The sequence below is a fragment of the Danio rerio genome, chromosome 14, assembly GCF_049306965.1.
Source record: "Danio rerio strain Tuebingen ecotype United States chromosome 14, GRCz12tu, whole genome shotgun sequence".
Lineage (NCBI taxonomy): Eukaryota > Metazoa > Chordata > Actinopteri > Cypriniformes > Danionidae > Danio > Danio rerio.
This window is the reverse complement of record NC_133189.1, coordinates 4,285,001-4,304,118: the sequence shown is the minus strand read 5'-3', so window position 1 is coordinate 4,304,118 and position 19,118 is coordinate 4,285,001. Positions and strand designations below refer to the sequence as shown.

The 19,118-nt window shown below is 37.9% G+C and overlaps 1 protein-coding gene across 4 annotated transcripts in view; it reads left to right on the top strand.

Moving 5' to 3' along the window:
• Nucleotides 1–19,118, top strand: part of pigg (phosphatidylinositol glycan anchor biosynthesis class G (EMM blood group)) — a 218,338-nt gene that overhangs the window by 134,130 nt on the left and 65,090 nt on the right. For all 4 annotated transcript variants that reach the window (XM_073922448.1, XM_005173072.6, XM_068213288.2 and 1 more), the window contains exon 10: nucleotides 17,479–17,670. In XM_073922448.1, the coding sequence (XP_073778549.1) occupies nucleotides 17,479–17,670 (192 nt within the window). The remainder of the gene's footprint in view (nucleotides 1–17,478; nucleotides 17,671–19,118) is intronic.

Genomic DNA, 19,118 nt, shown 5'->3' with positions numbered 1-19,118 from the left:
ACCTCACAGCAAGAAGGTTGTAATTTCATACAATTTAACCACTAAATCAAAAAGTTTTGAATTGCCGTTGAATATGCTGTTAACAATCTTTGGTAGAATCTGCAGTAACAGATAAGCAGTTCACCAGTAACTTACTTTAAATTAATTACAGAAAAAATACTGTATTAACATATACAGCCCCATTTATCTTGCTGTATATGTATTTACAGTATTGTATATCTTTACTGTTAAATATACAGTCATTATTACAATGCAACTTTAAAATACAGTAACACACCGCAAAACTGTCCTACAGTAAATATAGTTAATATCATAGTTAAATACTGTGTAATTTACAATATTCGTTAACCATGTAGCATTGGTATTTGTATATTATTTCTCTCTCTTTCTCAACCACCAGCCAGCTCCGAATAATGATTGTGGTCGCCATAAATCACTTATCATTCATACTGTATAGGTGAAATGGACATGTGCCAGTTTTTGACAGCCGTTCGCGGAGGTTACTGGAAGGAGAGTGAGCTTTTTTTTTTATACTTGTGGTTTAAAGTGTCCATCGCTGGACTTCTCATTACATATATGGAGCTCGTAATTATACGTGCTGTAATGAATCTCTGCTTAGACAGCTTTCATTATGATTATGTTTAAAGCATGAGATGTGAGTGAAGTGATGCGGGAACCGTTTCGCTTAATCCAATCGTGCTTAAAGCAACAGTTCATTCAGAATAAAAAGCCTTGTGTCACTGGGGGAAAAAAAATGTTTCACTTTCATTCCTCAGTTAAATGCTTGGACAGATTTTTATTTTTTTGGCCTTGGCTAATCTGATTTTATTACTTAATGTGTGTGTGTGTGTGTGTGTGTGTGTGTCTGTGGGTGTGTGTGTGTGTATTATTAATTTTCTTGAATTGTGTTTTTGTTTTTATTTTTGCAAAAATGTTGGTACAAAAAAATCACTATGTGAGTGTTTTGTTTAAAATTTGTTCCATTGGATAGGTCATCACACACATTATAGATCTATTCTACACTGTAAAAAATGATATAATCAATTAGTCCTGACAGCATACATTTTTAGGTCTTTCTAACTTAATAACCAGTTAAACCAGTATACACTGGTATAAACTCTGTCATCGACTTTTGCTTTAAGATTTATAGGGCTAGCATTGCACCAGACCCCCTTAAGTTGTTTCATTATTATTAATCTATTTTTTATGCACATATGCATCACTTTGGTTTTTTATTCTACTGTACAAAAGTTATTTACACTTAAATGCACAGTATTTTGGATACCTGAGCTGAATATAGAACATATTTTTCATATGGTTCATATATGACACATGTACAAGTAAAGCTCAAATGAAAGCTCTTGCCGGTGCTCATACAGTTCTAGCATTCTTTTTACTGAATTATATTCACATATCAAACAGTTGTTGAATGAATTGTGGTGTTTCCATGGCGCAGAAATGTAAACAATACATTCATGATCAATAAGCAGCCCCAGATAGCACAGACAGCTGTCATCTCTTACCTTATGCTGTGTGCTTCAGGGCTATTTCTCCTCTGTTTTTGAGGTGATGTGCATAAGTAATCCTTTTATATGTCTGATGTGGTCCAAACACAGTGAATTATGTTTGATCAAACAAAAGAATAGTGAAATATGAAAACAATGATCGGTCTCTGTGGCTTGTACAGCACCTCTCATCAGTTGGAATGCAATAACTTTTGCAAAGATTATGGTAGAGACATTTTTCTTTTTTCCTATGATTACAGACATGTGCAGGAACCAACAAAATTAATTACAGCACGCTAGACAGCACAGAACCTAAAAGCTACACTTTCAAATTTGAGTTTATAAAAAAAAATACAAAAAGCGCCTCTTTTTTTTAGGTGTTTATTATAACACAGACGACATATACAGTTATTTTAAACACTTTCAATAGTGTTTTATAAAAATTCAAAGGGTTTTCTTTAAAAATATACCAAATTTTGGCATTTACACCACTGCAAGTGGATTTGGGAAGCTTTTAAATTTGGGTAGGCAAAATCCAGGCGGAAATCCCAAAATAGCACTATTAAACTAAGTTAATCATGTTCTAACTTAAATTTTATAAGTTATGCAAACTGTTTTAAGTCAGTTTAACATCATTTAAGTTGTTTAAATTCATAAGGTTAATTAGATTTAGCTTAAACATTTAAGAAAACCAGTTTTTTTTTTTTTTTGAGTGTAATTCTACACTGCAAAAAAATGCTTTCCTAAATTTCATCCTTGTTTTTAGTCCAAATATTGAAAAAACTCTATATATATATTCAGATAGGGGTCTGTCACCCGGGATGAACTCGAAGTAGAGATGCTACTCCTAAACATCGAAAGAAGTCAGCTAAGGTGGCTCGGGCATCTGTTTCGGATGCTTCCTGGATACCTACCTAGGGAGGTGTTCTAGGCATGTCCCATGGCCTTGGGAGTGACCCAGGACACGATGAAGGGACTATGTCTTTCAGCTGGCTTGGGAACGCTTCGGGATCCCCCCGGAGAAGCTGGAGGAAGTGTCTGGGGAAAGGGAAGTCTGGGGTTCTCTACTTAGACTGCTGTCCTTGCGAGGAATAATAATAATATATTTAATAAAAAAAAAATAAAAAAAAAAAAAAATAATAATAATAATAATAATAATAATTATTATTATTATTATTATAATAAAAATTATGATAATAATAATTAATTATAATAATCATAATATTAAATTATTATATAATTGTTTATTTACTCAAAGTTTAAGTTTAACTAGGCTTTAAAAAAGTTATCAATTTGAAAAGTGTAATATTGAAGGAAGAGTTTTAATTCTTGTTTTGATGCTTTGATCTTTTTTTATTACACTTTAATAATTATTATTTTTTAGATGTGTGCTTCTGCATTTGAGATTTGGCGGTTGGTATTATTGTTTTAGTTTGCACTAATTAATATTTCATTACCCGGCTGAAACAGGCCCTTCGGGAAGAATCTGCATTATCTCTGTGAGAAACGCTCGCTCTTTTTTTCCTTTTCCCCTTCCGCTTAGATCTGTTACTAATGCAAATAGAGCACAGCTGTGAAGAACACTTTACTTCAAGGTTGAAAATGATTGTTGCTCTTGTTTTTACCGAGGCTTTTATAGCATCCACGCTACGCTGCTGTGCAAAAGTTTGGGGTCAGTAAACACTTTAGAAAGGCTTTTCTTTTGAACTTCCTGCTCATCAAATATTAAGCAGTGCAACCCTTTTTATTTTTAACATCGATTATAATAAACGTTTCTCGAGCATCAAATCTGCATGAATTGTTCCTGAGGGTTCATGTATACACTGAAGACTGGAGTAATGAAGGTGGGAATTCAACAGACAGGCAGGAATAAATTGAATTTAAATATATATATTCAAGTTGAAAGCATATTTAAAATTGTAATAATATATGATATCGTTACTGATTTTTACATATACTTACTGGCCACTTTATTATGTACACCATACTAGTACCGGCTTGGACCCCCTTTTGCCTTCAAAACTGCCTTAATTCTTCATGGTGACTGTGGATCTGTTTGAGTACAGTGAGCTCATTGTCATGTTCAAGAAACCAGTCTGAGATGATTCTCGCTTTATGACATGGTGCGTTAGGCTGCTGAAAGTTGCCGTCAGAAGATGAGTACACTGTGGTCATAAAGGGATGGACATGGTCAGCAACAATACTCAGGTAGGCTGTGGCGTTGACATGATGCTCAATTGGTACTAATGGGCCCAAAGTGTGCCAAGAAAATATCCCCCACACTATTACACCACCACCACCAGCCTAAACCATTGATACAAGGCAGGATACTTTCATGTTGTTGACGCCAATTTCTGACCCTACCATCCAAATGTCGCAGCAGAACTGGAGACTCATCAGAGCAGGCAACATTTCTGCCATTTCTATTGTCAAGTTTTGGTGAGCCTGTGTGAATTGTAGCCTCAGTTTCCTGTTCTTAGCTGACAGTAGTGGCACCCGGTGTGGTCTTCTGCTGCTGTAGCCCATCTGCCTCGAGGTTTGACGTGTTGTGTGTTCAGAGATGCTATTCTTTTTTAACAGTATTTCCTGTAACATTTTTTCTTCTGGAAAAAATCTTATTTGTTTTATTTCGGCTAGAATGCATTTTTTAAACCATTTTAAGCTCAATATTATTAGCCCCCTTATATATGTTTCTATTGTCTCCAGTTATACAATGACTAGCCTAATTAACCTAGTTATGCCTTTAAATTTGTCAGGATTCTGCTACTTCAGTCTTGTTAATTGTTGTTTTGTTTTGACTCTAATCCTGTCTTGTCTGATTTGTTGTGCTAGTCTCATATTTTCCCAGGTCGAGCACTTCTTTTTCCTGTCATTCTTCTGTCTACTTCTACTCTCAGCTCCCTTGTTAACCCATTATTAGTTTATTCTGTTCACCTGTCTGTTAATTAATTGTGTCTCATTAATAGTCTCCTTATGCTATCCTGTGCCAGTTCGTCATATGTTGAGTCGTTTCCTGTTTTTGTCCATCCCTGATCCTTACCAGCCCTACCCACTCTAGTTTGTCTGTTTGTTTATTTATTTGTTAGTTCATGTTTTCCCTCTCTGGGTTGTTTTTGTCGCATTTTTGTTTTATTTTTATCATTAATGAACCCATTTTGAGTTACTTCGATTGAGTCCTCATCTCCTCCCTACCCAAACCCTGACAAAACTTCACTTTAAGCTAGTAAAGTATAAAATATCTAGTCAAACATTATGTGCTTTCATCATGTCAGAGATTAAAGAAATCGGTTATGTTTATAGTCATGTTTATAAATGTGTGTCTGTTAAACAGAAATTGGGGACAAATATAAAATAATTCAACTTTAACCGAAGAACTAACAATTCTGACTTCAACTCTGATTCGATGTTAAATTAATACTTTATTTTTACATTAATGTATTAAACCATGGCTTTATCTTCAAACTTGCTTTTCTTCACATTTAAATTCAATAGATATGCAACACAACCTCCTTATTAATTGTGCAGAGGGTGGTGTTTTTATTATTCACCCCCAAAAAGCATGCATGAATGCGCTCTTGGAAAATTGAAAGCCATAAATACAATCCAAGAACTCTTATCATTTGATGACAAAGATGAATATTTAAAGTGCGACTGCACGAAGACGCGCTCGCTTGCTTCTTCTGAAAGGTTTTAATAGTCCAAACTTCATAATTCATAAGACCCGCTTGACACTTGAGCCGAACTTTCGACTTCAGAGCGGTTGCACAAATAAAGTAATTATCCTCTCTTTGGCTCGCTCATTTTCTCCGATTGACAGCTCTGTTATTGTCCCGCGCTGACCCTCTCTGGTATTATCCGGCTTTACTCTGACAGAACAGTGCTTTCTGCTATGTGTCAGCGCTGTTGTTTGAGGAGTTTAATTGGATGTACATTGTGTAGTTTTTGTTCAGAAGTCCTGCTGCGTATATGTTTCCGCTCGTAAAAAATGGGTTCCACACAACTCCTTCATGTTGTCCCAAAACAAATGGATCGAGTTAGCTTCATTGTATTTACAAATTTAAGTTGATTGAACATAAAACAATTAAGTTATCCCAAAACAAATCTCATTCATTCATTCATTTTCTTGTCGGCTTATTCCCTTTATTAATCCGGGGTCGCCACAGCGGAATGAACCGCCAACTTATCCAGCAAGTTTTTACGCAGCGGATGCCCTTCCAGCCGCAACCCATCTCTGGGAAACATCCACACACACACTCATACACTACGGACAATTTAGCCTACCCAATTCACCTGTACCGCATCTCTTTGGACTGTGGGGGAAACCGGAGTACCCGGAGGAAACCCACTCGAACACAGGGAGAACATGCAAACTCCACACAGAAACGCCAACTGAGCCGAGGATCGAACCCAATCGGTACCCCAAAACAAATCTCGGCTCATTATAAATAAGTAGTTTGAACAAGGGCGGCATGGTGGCTCAGTGGTTAGCACTGTCGCCTCACAGCAAGAAGGTTGCTGGTTCGAGTCCCAGCTGGGCCGGTTGACATTTCTCTGTGGAGTTTGCATGTTCTCTCTGTGTTGGTGTGGGTTTCCTCCGGGTGCCCCAGTTAATAGGTGAATTGGATTAACTAAATTGGCCATAGTTTATGAGAGTAAATGCAAGAGTGTATGCTTGTTTCCCAGCACTGGGTTGCAACTGAAAGGGCATCCACATATGCTAGCTATTATTTTTTTTTTTTTACAGTGTACTCAGTATACGTTTTTTAATGTGCATTTTCAAAATTTATGTGCATCATATTCAAAATGCGCATACAAATTGGTGGATGGTAACAGCTATTGTGAGTAGCAGAGAGACGTGTTTGTGAGCCGCTCCACTCATCTCAAACATGCTTATGAAGAACAAAATTAAATTAACTTCAGCTAACTTTAGAAAATAGTTTGCTCGAATGTTTTGAGTACTCTAAACTCATCAGGTTTGACAGTGTGTGTCTTCTTTTTTTATGCTGTCAGAGGAGAGGAATGAGAAGAGTAAATGGATTCTGCAGGAGCGAGAGCCTCATCATGTCTCCTGTAGAAACGCGGAGAGAGAGAGAGAGAGAGAGAGAGAGAGATCATCCTGTCCTCGTTTGTGTGAATGTGTTCAGGTGCTTTCAGTGACTGAAAAGTGCATTCTGGGACAGCTAGGGTCTAATCTGTTCCTAACCTAGCAAGCTGCCCCTCTGTACAGTGTTTACAATGACTTATGCCTTATCAAGTTACCCTGAAAAAACGGATTCACTGGATTTATTCAGTTTTTTTAGGCAAGTGGCTGCAAATGATTGATTTGGGCTGAATTTAGGCGAGGCAGTGGCGCAGTAGGTAGTACTGTCGCCTCACAGCAAGAAGGCCGCTGGGTCGCTGGTTCGAACCTCAGCTCAGTTGGCGTTTCTGTGTTGAGTTTGCATGTTCTCCCTGCCTTCGTGTGGGTTTCCTCCGGGTGTTTCGGTTTCCCCCACAGTCCAAAGACATGCGGTACAGGTGAATTGGGTAGGCTAAATTGTCCGTAGTGTATGAGTGTGTGTGTGGATGTTTCCCAGAGATGGGTTGCGGCTGGAAGGGCATAATATTTTTTCTTCTGGAGAAAGTCTAATTTCTTTTATTTCAGCTAGAATAAAAGCAGTTTTTTTTTTTTAAAACACCATTTTAGGGTCAATACTATTAGCCCCCCTAAGCAATATTTTCTGTTTTCACAAAATATAGGACATATATGATGTATATTTTATATACTTCTGTCTCAAGCAATGAAAAAAAGGTCTATTTTTGGTATTAAACCTCACATTTATAATTAATGTATTTTTCTTTGTCTTCGTTTTTCCGTCTTTTTTTCCCCCCCTCAGTGGTGCCTTACATATCTTATATCTTATACGCTGGTGACCTTTTCGAACAGCCATTTGCATGAAGAACGCAGCTCTGATGCCTGCAGCTCTCTAGGTTTCAGATCTGAGCTTCACATTGAGGTGTTTTTCACTCAGACACACTTTCCCAAGCAATCTGAGACGATCATACATGCCCTTGCACTTATTTTCAAACCCGACCCTGAAATGCACGCTTATAGCACACACACATGCAGACCAGGCATGTGTGTGTGTGTGTGTGTGTGTGAAATGCATTAGTATTCTTGAAGCTGTCTCGGAGCAGATAGATGGGGAGCAGAGAGACGCTCAGGGTCACTGGTATCAGGATGAAAATTTCTCTCTCCGTCTGCGTTATCAGTCTTTTTTTCTCCGTCTACTTCCTTTTCTTTGGTGCTATGTCAGTGCCCTCGCTACCTGATTCTTTCCTTCCATCCCTCGCGCTCTCTCTCTCTCTCTCGCTCTCTCTGCCCACTTCCTCCCTTCAACCAAATAATTGGCTGTAAGTATATGCTTAAATCGCCCCTGTAATTTTCAAATACTGCCTCTCAGTCAGCTGTTTGTCAATGTAAGAAGGCTGCAGAGTTTGAAATGCCAAAGAGTTCAGATTAATGGAGTTATTGTCTCCTAAAAGAAAGAGCTGATTCGGAAATGCAAGGAATTCCAGTTTAATTACAGCAATCGATCTACATAAACTTATAACACATTAGCATAAGTGATTTTCAGTCTCTGAGGCTGTTCACACTGCAGATCTTGACGGTCAATTCCGATTTTGTAACAGTATCCAAGTGTTATGGATGACCTGCTTACATAATTTTTTTTACACGTATTCAATGTCTGGGGGTGGCACGGTGGCGCAGTGGGTAGCGATATCACCTCACAGCAAGCAGGTTGCTGGCTCGAGCCCTGGCTGGGTCAGTTGCCATTTCTGTGTGGAGTTTGCATGTTCTCCTCATGTTCGGATGGGTTTCATCCGGGTGTTCCCGTTTTATCCATTGTCCAAAGACGTGCTATATGAATTGGGTAAGCTAGATTGGCATATGTGTGTATGTCCTGGGGCGACGTGGTAGCGCAGTGGGTAGCACTTTTGCCTCACAGCAAAAAGGTCGCTGGTTCGAGCCTGGGCTTGGTCAGTTGGCATTTCTGTGTGGAGTTTGCATGTTCTCTCCATGTTCACATGTATATGAATTGAGTATGTTAAAATTAACCATAGTGTATGTGAAACAGTGGAAGGGCATCCGCTCTGTAACACATATGCTGGATAAGTTGGCAGTTCATTCTGCTGTTGTGATCCTAGATTAATAAAGGGATTAAGCTGAAAAGAAAATGTATGAATGAATGTGTATGTCCTGGTCCTCCTGGTTAGGGGGTTGAGCGTTGGGCTAACAACCCACCTTGTAAAAATAAGATGTTACAGACACCAACATGGTGCGGCTAAATATCCACTTTGATATAAACAGCCCTTGGAGTAAGTAAGTCAGTGAGTCAGTAAGTAAGTCAGTAAGTCAGTAAGAAAGTAAGTCAGTAAGTAAGTCAGTAAATCAGTAAGTCAGTAAATCAGAAAGTCAGTCAGTAAGTCAGTAAATTAGTAAGTCAGTAAGTTAGTCAGCAAGTCAGTCAGTAAGTCAGCAAGTCAGTCAGTAAGTAAGTCAGCAAGTCAGTCAGTAAGTAAGTCAGTAAGTCAGTAAATTAGAAAGTCAGTAATTCAGCAAGTCAGTAAATCAGTAAGTAAGTCAGTAAGTCAGTCAGTAAGTCAGCAAGTCAGTAAGTAAATCAGTAAGTTAGTAAGTCAGTAAGTAAGTCAGCAAGTCAGTCAGTAAGTCAGTAAATTAGTAAGTCAGTAAGTAAGTCAGCAAGTCAGTCAGTAAGTCAGCAAGTCAGTCAGTAAGTCAGCAAGTCAGTCAGTAAGTAAGTCAGTAAGTCAGTAAATTAGAAAGTCAGTAATTCAGCAAGTCAGTAAATCAGTAAGTAAGTCAGTAAGTCAGTCAGTAAGTCAGTAAGTAAATCAGTAAGTTAGTAAGTCAGTAAGTAAGTCAGCAAGTCAGTCAGTAAGTTAGTAAATTAGAAAGTCAGTAAGTCAGTAAGTCAGCAAGTCAGTAAGTAAGTCAGTAAGTCAGCAAGTCAGCAAGTCAGTCAGTAAGTCAGCAAGTCAGTCAGTAAGTAAGTCAGTAAGTCAGTAAATTAGAAAGTCAGTAATTCAGCAAGTCAGTAAATCAGTAAGTAAGTCAGTAAGTCAGTCAGTAAGTCAGCAAGTCAGTAAGTAAATCAGTAAGTTAGTAAGTCAGTAAGTAAGTCAGCAAGTCAGTCAGTAAGTCAGTAAATTAGAAAGTCAGTAAGTAAGTCAGTAAGTCAGCAAGTCAGTAAGTCAATAAATCAGTAAGTCAGTCAGTAAGTCAGTAAATCAGAAAGTCAGTAAGTAAGTCAGTAAGTAAGTAAGTAAGTCAGTCAGTAAGTAAGTCAGCAAGTCAGTAAATCAGTAGGTAAGTAAATTAGTAAGTCAGCAAGTCAGTAAGTCAGTAAGTCAGCAAGTCAGTAAGTCAGTAGGTCAGTAAGTCAGTAAGTAAATCAGTAAGTCAGACTTTGATTGAAGATTATGCAATTGCCAGTTTATTGCATATTACAGTTGCTAAACCCCGCCTTTGCTGAACAAGAGCCACACCCATTTCAACATCACTGCCTTTTGATAACATTATAATTGTACCTAATACAAAATAAACAATAAAAGAACTGTCATGATGTATTTAATATAATAAATAAAAATAGTGCTAGTGTTAAATAACAGCATGTTTACTTTATTCAGATCCCATTTATTTATTTATTTATTTTAACAATGCATTGTTATGTGGACATTCAGTCGCTAATTGTAATCAGTGAGCTCATTAGTGCACACAACACATACCCGAATGCATTAGTTCAGTTTCATTCAGTGTTTTTGTTTTGAGTTGGACATTAAAAAAAGTACTGTTCAACTTTTTCTGAGGCTTTTTTTGAATGATTCATTAAGGTAGGCATTTGTTTGCAACGCATATATTACTTGGCGCACTGTGTTTGTGAGGGCAACACGAACATAGGATTTGTGGTTTAATTTTGTCCTTAATACAATTTCTGCACTGATCACTGTTCAACTGCATAGCCACAGCTTAGCTAAAACATACATTCATTTAACATTAGGCTTTCCATTCAATAGCAGTGGTGAATTATAAAGTGTTGTTATGATATTATATTAGAAAAAAATGCCATGTTATTGTTCATGTTAACTACTGACAACATTCAAATGTTGACGCTAATTGCGTTAATAAAAACTTTAAAAAAAAGGTATGAGCAAAAATGACACTAGCTTAAAATTTAACTAGCTTAACTAGCTTAAAATCTGTAAAAAGAAAGACAAAAACAAATGTAACATACCATGGTTAGTTGGTTGGTTGTTTGATTAATTGACTGACTGGTTGGTTGACTAGTTGGTTGGTTGGTTGGTTGGTTGGTTGGTTGGTTGACTAGTTGGTTGATTGGTTGGTTGGTTGTTTGACTAGTTGGTTAATTGGTTGACTGGTTGGTTGGTTGGCTGACTGACTGATTGGTTGACCGCTTAGTTGGTTAGTTGATTGGTTGGTTGACTGACTGGTTGGTTGGTTGGTTGACTAGTAGGTTGATTGGTTGGTTGGTTGGCTGGTTGGCTGGTTGGCTGGCTGGCTGACTGATTGGTTGACCGATTAGTTGGTTGGTTTGATGTTTGGTTTGTTGGTTGGTTGACTGATTGGTTGTTTGACTAGTTGGTTGGTTGGCTGACTGATTGGTTGACTATTTGATTGGTTAGTTGTCTAGTTGGTATGGTTGGGTGGTTGACTGATTAATTGACTGGCTGACTGACTGACTGACTGGTTGGTTGTCTAGTTGGTATGGTTGGTTAGTTGACTGATTGGTTGACTGGCTGTTTGTCTAGTTGGTATTGTTGGTTGGTTGGTTGGTTGGTTGGTTGATTGACTGGTTGGTTGACTGGTTAGTTGACTAGTTGGTTGGTTGGCTGACTAGTTATTTGGTTGACTGCCTAGTTGGTTGGTTGAGTGGTTGGTTGGTTGACCAGTTTGTTCATTGGTTAGTTGGTTGGTTAGTTGACTGGTTGGTTGGTTGGTTGGTTGGTTGGTTGGTTGGTTGGTTGGTTGACTGACTGATTGGTTGACTATTTGGTTGGTTGGTTGGTTGGTGGGTTGTCTAGTTGGTATGGTTGGCTGGTTGACTGATTAATTGACTGACTGAATGACTGACTAACTGACTGACTGGTTGGTTGTCTAGTTGGTATGGTTGATTAGTTGACTGATTGTTTGAATGGCTGTTTGTCTAGTTGGTATTGTTGGTTGGTTTGTTGGTTGACTGGTTGGTTGACTGGTTAGTTGACTAGTTGGTTGGTTGACTAGTTATTTGGTTGGTTGGTTGACTAGTTATTTGGTTGGTTGGTTGACTAGTTATTTGGTTGGTTGGTTGACTAGTTATTTGGTTGATTGGTTGACTGCCTAGTTGGTTGGTTGACTGGTTGGTTGGTTGACTGGTTGGTTGAGTGGTTGATTGGTTGATTAGTTTGTTCATTGGTTAGTTGGTTGGTTAGTTGACTGGTTGGTGGGTTTGTTGGTTGACTGACTGACTGCCTGGTTGAAAATTCAATGATGAAAAAATAATACAAATAATAAAATAAATAATAATAGTTGAAACAGTTCAAGACTACAGCTTTAAAAGTCAAATGAAACAGTAAAAACAAAGGCAATTTAAAATAATAAATGGTAATAACAACTTAAATGCATAAAATACATTTTAAATTTCAATATTAAAATAGTTCAAGCTAAATGAAACTGAGAAAAACGAATGATGTAATCAACATAACAAAATAAAAAAATGAAAACCGATAATATATTAAAAAGGTATAAAAAATGATGCTAAAACACCACATTTTGTTGTTTTTTCTGTGGAAATTGAACTAATAAGAATATTCATGTTTCAATTTATGCAGAATATTATGTGTAAAATAGTTGAGTAGTTTAATTAAAATGCTGATGTGTATTCCAGAGTTCAGCAGTGGAGTTGAATCTAATTTGCTGTCCATGTTTTAGAGCACCAGAAGAGTGACTTAAGAGGTGATTTTCAGGATGCTTCCTTAGAAGACAGCTGTCTGTGTAGGCTGTAGACAGCATGACAGATCACTAGATGTTGAAACAGTCTCTCTCTCTCTCTCTCTCTCTCTCTCTCTCTCTCTCTCTCTCTCTCCCTCCCTCCCTAATGAGCTTCCATGGCTTTATGTTGTCTCTGCACACAAACAACACATAACCCCCACACTCCCCCAGTCCACACATACATACACACCTTTACCGCTCACCTTTTCTTCACTACACATTCACACACACATACACACACTCTACACACTTATGGTTAACTGCTGCAGTGCACATACACTACACCACACGGGACTGCTGACACACACACACTTTCAGCTTGGCCCATGTGGCCCACATTTGATTACCTTAGATGAGAGAAGCACTCCAGTTGAATTCTGATAACACCTACACACACACAAACACACATACAACAAACACACTTTCCATCTTTTGCTATGTTGAATTTGAACAAAATAATGTTAAAATAATGCTGATATAGGGGTGACATGATAGCCTCACAGCAAGAAGGTCACTGGTTTGATTGACTGATTGACTGATTGACTGACTGACTGACTGACTGACTGACTGACTGACTGACTGACTGACTGACTGACTGACTGACTGACTGACTGACTGACTGATTGATTGATTGATTGGTTGATTGATTGGTTGATTGGTTGGTTGATTGATTTGACTGGTTGTTTGGTTGGTTTACTGGTTGGTTGGTTTGTTTGTTGGTTGGTTGTTTGGATGACTGGTTGCTTGGTTGGTTGAATGGTTGATTGGTTGTTTGGTTGGTTGAATGGCTGATTGGTTGGTTGGTTGGTTGGTTGGTTGGTTGGTTGGATGGATGACTGGTTGTTTGGTTGGTTGGTTGACTGGTTGTTTGGTCGGTTGAATGGTTAATTGACTGATTGTTTAGTTGGTTGACTGGTTGTTTGGTTGGTTTAATGGTTGGTTGACTGATTGTTTAGTCGGTTAACTGGTTGTTTGGTCGGTTGACTGGTGTTTGACAGGTTGGTTGACTGGTTGTTTGGTTGGTTGACTGGATGTTTGGTTGGTTGACTGGTTGGTTGGTTGGTTTCACTGGTTGGTTGACTGGTTGGTTGATTGGTTGTTTGGTTAGTTAGTTGGTTGACTGGTTTTTGGCTGGTTGGTTTGTTTTTGGTTGATTGACTGGTTGGTTGGCTGTTTGGTTTGTTGTTTGTTGATTGACTGGTTGGTTGGATGACTGGTTGTTTGGTTGGTTGACTGGTTGTTTGACTTGTTTTCTGTTTTTTGGATGGTTGACTGGTTAGTTGACTTGTTTAGTTGGTTGACTGGTTGTTTGATCGGTTGAATGGTGTTTTACTGGTTGGTTGATTTGTTGACTGGTTTGATGACTGGTTGGTTGGTGGACTCGTTTGTAGGTCGGTTGACTAGTTGGTTGGTCGCTTGACTGATTGGTTGACTGGTTGGTTGACTTGTTGGTTGGTTGGTCAACTGGTTGGTTGGTTGACTGGTTGGTTAGTTGGCTGACGGGTTGTTTGGTTAGTTGACTGGTTATTTGGTCGGTTGACTGGTTGGTTGACCGGGTGGTTGGTTGGTTGGTCAACTGGTTGGTTGACTGGTTGGTTGGTTGACTGGATTGTTGACTGGTTTGTTGACTGGTTGGTTGGTTGGTTGGTTGACTTGTTGGTTGGTTGACTGGTTGGATTACTGGTTGGTTGGTTGGTTAACTAGTTATTTTGTTAGTTGACTGGATTGTTGACTGGTTTGTTGACTGGTTTATTGACTGGTTGGTTGGTTGGTTGGTTGACTGGTTCTTTGGTTGATTGGTTGGTTGTTTGACTTATTGGTTGGTTGACTTGTTGGTTGGTTGACTGTTTTCTCCACTGGTTAGTTGGTTGGTTGACTAGTTGGTTGGTTGGTTGGTTGATTGATTGGTTATCTGGTTGGTTAACTGGCTGATTGATTGATTGATTGATTGATTGATTGATTGATTGATTGATTGATTGATTGATTGATTGATTGGATTTGATATATTTTTAACTGTAGAGAAAATAATCAGTGCAAAATATTTTTGTAGCCAGCTACCATTAGACACATTTAAATATAAAAATTTAACATACTTAATTGTGGAATATAAATATATCAATGTTAAAAATATATATGATACATATTGTTGTTGACCGATTAGTGTCTTGTAGTCTAGTATTCTAATCTAAATTACTTTTTGTCCTTCTGTGCAGGCAGATGTTTGCTAAAGACATTTTTTTTCATTATTTATTCTAGACGCTCTGACCCGCTGATGCACTTTATTTGTTTAAAAGTAAATGTTTCTCATTAGTCCTACAACTGTCTCTGTGCTCCCCTGTGGTTCTTGTGGATTTCCAATTTCCCATGTTGCACCTTGCCATCCTGTTGCATGTTTCCAAAAAGGAAGTGTGAAATTCTGAGTTAAATGGAGCGCAGCATATGTGGACCAGTGGGATTTCTGTGTGTGTGTGGAGCACAACATGACAGAAATCTTGACAGAAACACCAACAAAATGTGTTAACGCACTAAAACAAATCAGCTAAGGACAGGACACTGCTGTAGAATAGGAAAAAAATTAATAGTTATCAACATCCATCTCAAGTTATGGAATACATTAGGTGTATGTTGCACTATGATACTATTGATAACCATGATGAATTTGGTCATTATAATCATATGATTTTTTCATGTTGTTACATCACTACGTACGGTGGAAAAAAACATTAGTTTTTCTAGTAGTATTTTTAATTTGGACCAGCAGATTTCATGACATGTACTGTTTGTGTAATATTCCGTTTTTATGTATTTCCGATGTGTTTAATCACCATTTTACCTGACATTTATAGCCATACTGAAAGCAAATAGTTTACCTCATTTCTGAAAATAAAATAACTACTGTAGCAATTAACTAGCGGTTAAGTCCAAAGTACATATTTAATTGGATTCTGCAATACAATAATGCAATACAATAATATTTTACCATTGAGTGGATGTTTTGTTTTTCCTTGGGCAGCATAAATATTTAGATTAATAGTAAAGGGCACCTATTTTACCCCTTTTTCAGGATTTAAGATAAGTTTTTGGTGTCTTCAGAATGTGTCTGTAAAGTTTCAGTTCAAAACACCCATCAGATTATTTATGATACCTTTCGGAACATTTGATTTTCTTCTCTGAACACACTGTAGTTGTTTTTGTTGCCTGTGCCTTTAATCCTAGTTCTCCCCGCCTACAGTCCCCACGTGCCTGTCAGAGTGTGCCTCAATCTTCGTATCGGCTGCCACAGATAAACAGCACAGTGACAGACATAAAGGAAGCAGAACTCACGTAACGTTTGTGAGAAATACTACAGTTACCAATTATTACCAATGATTATTTGATGGATTTGTTGTGGAGTTAATTCAAGCTTTTTTGCAAAGTCTTTACAAAGTTACGGACACACACAAAGCGTGCATGTTTAACATTCTACTGTTTTTGCACTGCAAATGTGACAGGATACACGTTAATATACACTTCTATATAGATATCTGTTTTGTAAATGTACAAAATAAACCTGATTTAAGGTCCACAAACCGGGATTGAAGCATCATCCACTTTATAATTTTACTGACATGCAGCTTTGGTGATAAAGTAAAACACTATTAATAAGTCAACACTATCATTTGAGGGAAATTTGTAGATTTAGCTTTAACAAATTACAGTAATATTTAGGTCTAAAGCAAAAATTTTTCCTTAATAAAAATTAGGTTGTACCATTTTTTTTTCTTAACCACAATAAATATTTTCAAATTTGATTAAATTGAATGATTGAACCAAAGTTAAATTATACTTTGCAAAAAAAAAAAAAAAAAAAAAAAAAATATATATATATATATATATATATATATATATATATATATATATATATATATATATATATATATATATATATATATATATTAGCCGTAACAAGTTGCCACCATTTTTTAAAGTTGTTTTTCAGTGTAGTCTTAATGTGAATTAAACATATTTATATTCTTCTATGATAGTTTTTTTTTTTTATTATTTATTTATTTATATATTTTTTGGAATGTACACTCTATAAAAAGCTGGGTTCCACACAATTCCTCCATGTTGTGCCAACATAAACCAATTAAGTTAACTTAATCGTTTTTTATCAGTTAAGTGGATTGAACGTAAAAGTTGTCCCCTATAAAACTTAAGAATTGTGTTGATTCAACGTTGGACAATGAAACTGAAATGCCTGGTTTTAGACCACAATAATTCACTAGTATGGTGTGGGGTCTCCTTTCGTAGCCAATACAGCATCATTTGATCTTGGGAATGACAGACACAAGTCCTACCTGGTGGCCAGAGGGATTTTGAGCCATTCTTCCGGCAGAAAAGTGGCCACCTCACTACGTGATGCTGGTAGAGGAAAACGTTTCATGACTCGCCCCTCCGTAACACCCCAAAGTGGCTCAATCATATTTCGTTCGGGTGACTGTGCAGGCCATGGGAGATGTTCAACTTCACTTTCATGTTCATCAAACCACTCTGTCACCAGTCTTGTTGTTTGTATTGGTGCATTATCATCCTGATACATGGGGCCACCTTTAGGATATATTGTTTAAACTATTTGGTGCACATAGTCCTCCAGAAAGGTTTGGTAGTCTTTGGCAGTGACCCAACGCCCATCTTGCACAGGTATAGGGAATGCTATGAATTTGCAGCCCAAACCATTACTGATCCACCTTATGTCTGAACAGTCTGGGTGGTATGCTTCTTTGGGGCTTCTCCACACCGTAACTCTCTCGGATGTGGGAAAGACAGTCAGAGAATATACATGTTTCACATTCTCCACAGCCCAACAATTTGACTCCTGGCACCTTTCAAAGTGTATGTGCAAATGATCCTCATGTCTGTTTTGTGTGTGTGTGTTTTCAGTGGTGATCATAAGGTGTTCCTCTCAGTGCTGGCGGCGGTGTCTCTTCTCCTCATCCTGGTTCTGGTTCAGCGTCACTGCTCTCTGGTGTCGAAGATCGCTCTGGCTCTCGGCCTGCTGGGCGTTTACAGCTACCGCGCCGCTGTCGGAAACGTCCTGTTCCCATGGCCACACAGCAGCCGCCAAGTCTCCAAGTAAGTCGGGTGATATTTAAATATCTTATTGACATTCCGTGAATGTCAGCTGCCGAATAAATTAGCTGGCCTCATTATCGTTGTTGTCGAATTGTCTGAAGTTCCTCGACTAACTTTATGTCCGTGAGCTCTTCTCATCTGAAAGCATAGTGCTGAGCGCAGGAAGCATGGAGTGTTTCTCGAGGGTTTTCAGCGCGAACGCTCGACTCGAGAGGCTGAAATTCTGGCCGTTGAGAGCGGAGGTTTGTTTAGTGTCGACTCAGGAATGATTAAACCTGTTATTAACAGAAACTGCAGCAAGCAGAGCTGGATTTGAATGAGAGAATGGCTAATCTCATTGGAAATACATGCTTCAGCCTACATTTTTACTTCTATTTGACTGCAGTTTCTATTTAAAATTCTCATTTTACATGTTATTATTTTCCTCATTGTCATTTTATATTAAAAAAATACAGTTGAAGTGAAAATATTAGCTCCCCTGTATCTATTTCCCCCCTTTTTAAGAGTGAAATGCTATTTAAAGACTTAGTTAGGTTAATTAAGCAAATTAGAGTAATTAGGCAAGTCATTGTATAACGATGGTTTGTTCTGTAGACCTCCTAGGGCTTAGTGGCCACATATCTGGACAGCACATTTTAGCTCTTAAGTGGCTATTTAAAATAATTTGAATGTTTAGAATTTTTGTTACAGACATACAGTGTCATCCTGCAACTGTTTTACAGCATATGAAATGTCCCAACACACAATTTTTAACCGTCCAAAATAGAAAAAAAAATGTTGTTTTACTTAGGTTTTTATTTTTAATTAGGTTCCAATAAGCCCAAATAGCAAAGAGAAATAAAAAATGCATGTAAAAAACACCTTGGGCCCTAATGCCGAGTTCAGACTGCGTGATTTTCAAAGTAGTCGTGTCACAGATGTTTTCACACTGTGTGACTATCTGGGCTTGCGTTTCGTCGCTGCTTTGTTTACACTGCAAGATAGATCGGTGACAGGGGCTTTCACATTGCATGACTTTACTATAGGAAGAATCGCCGACAACTTTGTCCAAACTACGTCTCACAGCCAAAAACACGTCGTATATCTTTTGTTATTAACTACATAATGAGAAAGAAGCCTTTAATGGGGTAGAACATGTACATGTTTGCTCACTTGGGTTTAAAGGGAATTAGCCATTTCTCCTCAACGTTGCTAATAAACTAATTTCTTTTTGTATGAAACGTCAAACAGACACAGTTGCTCCTGAGTCCTGTCAAACCTCCACTAGTTTTCCTCCATTTCGTGGGTCCAAATAAACCGAAAATGAGCGCTTTTAACTTCTCCCCCAGCCTCCCGCTGGCAAGTGAAAGCCGCTCTCTCATTGGCTGTAGGCGATCGCCGAAGTTATTTTCAGTTAAAACTCAATTCACACGGCATGATTTGAATCGCCGACAGCTCCAGATATTTAG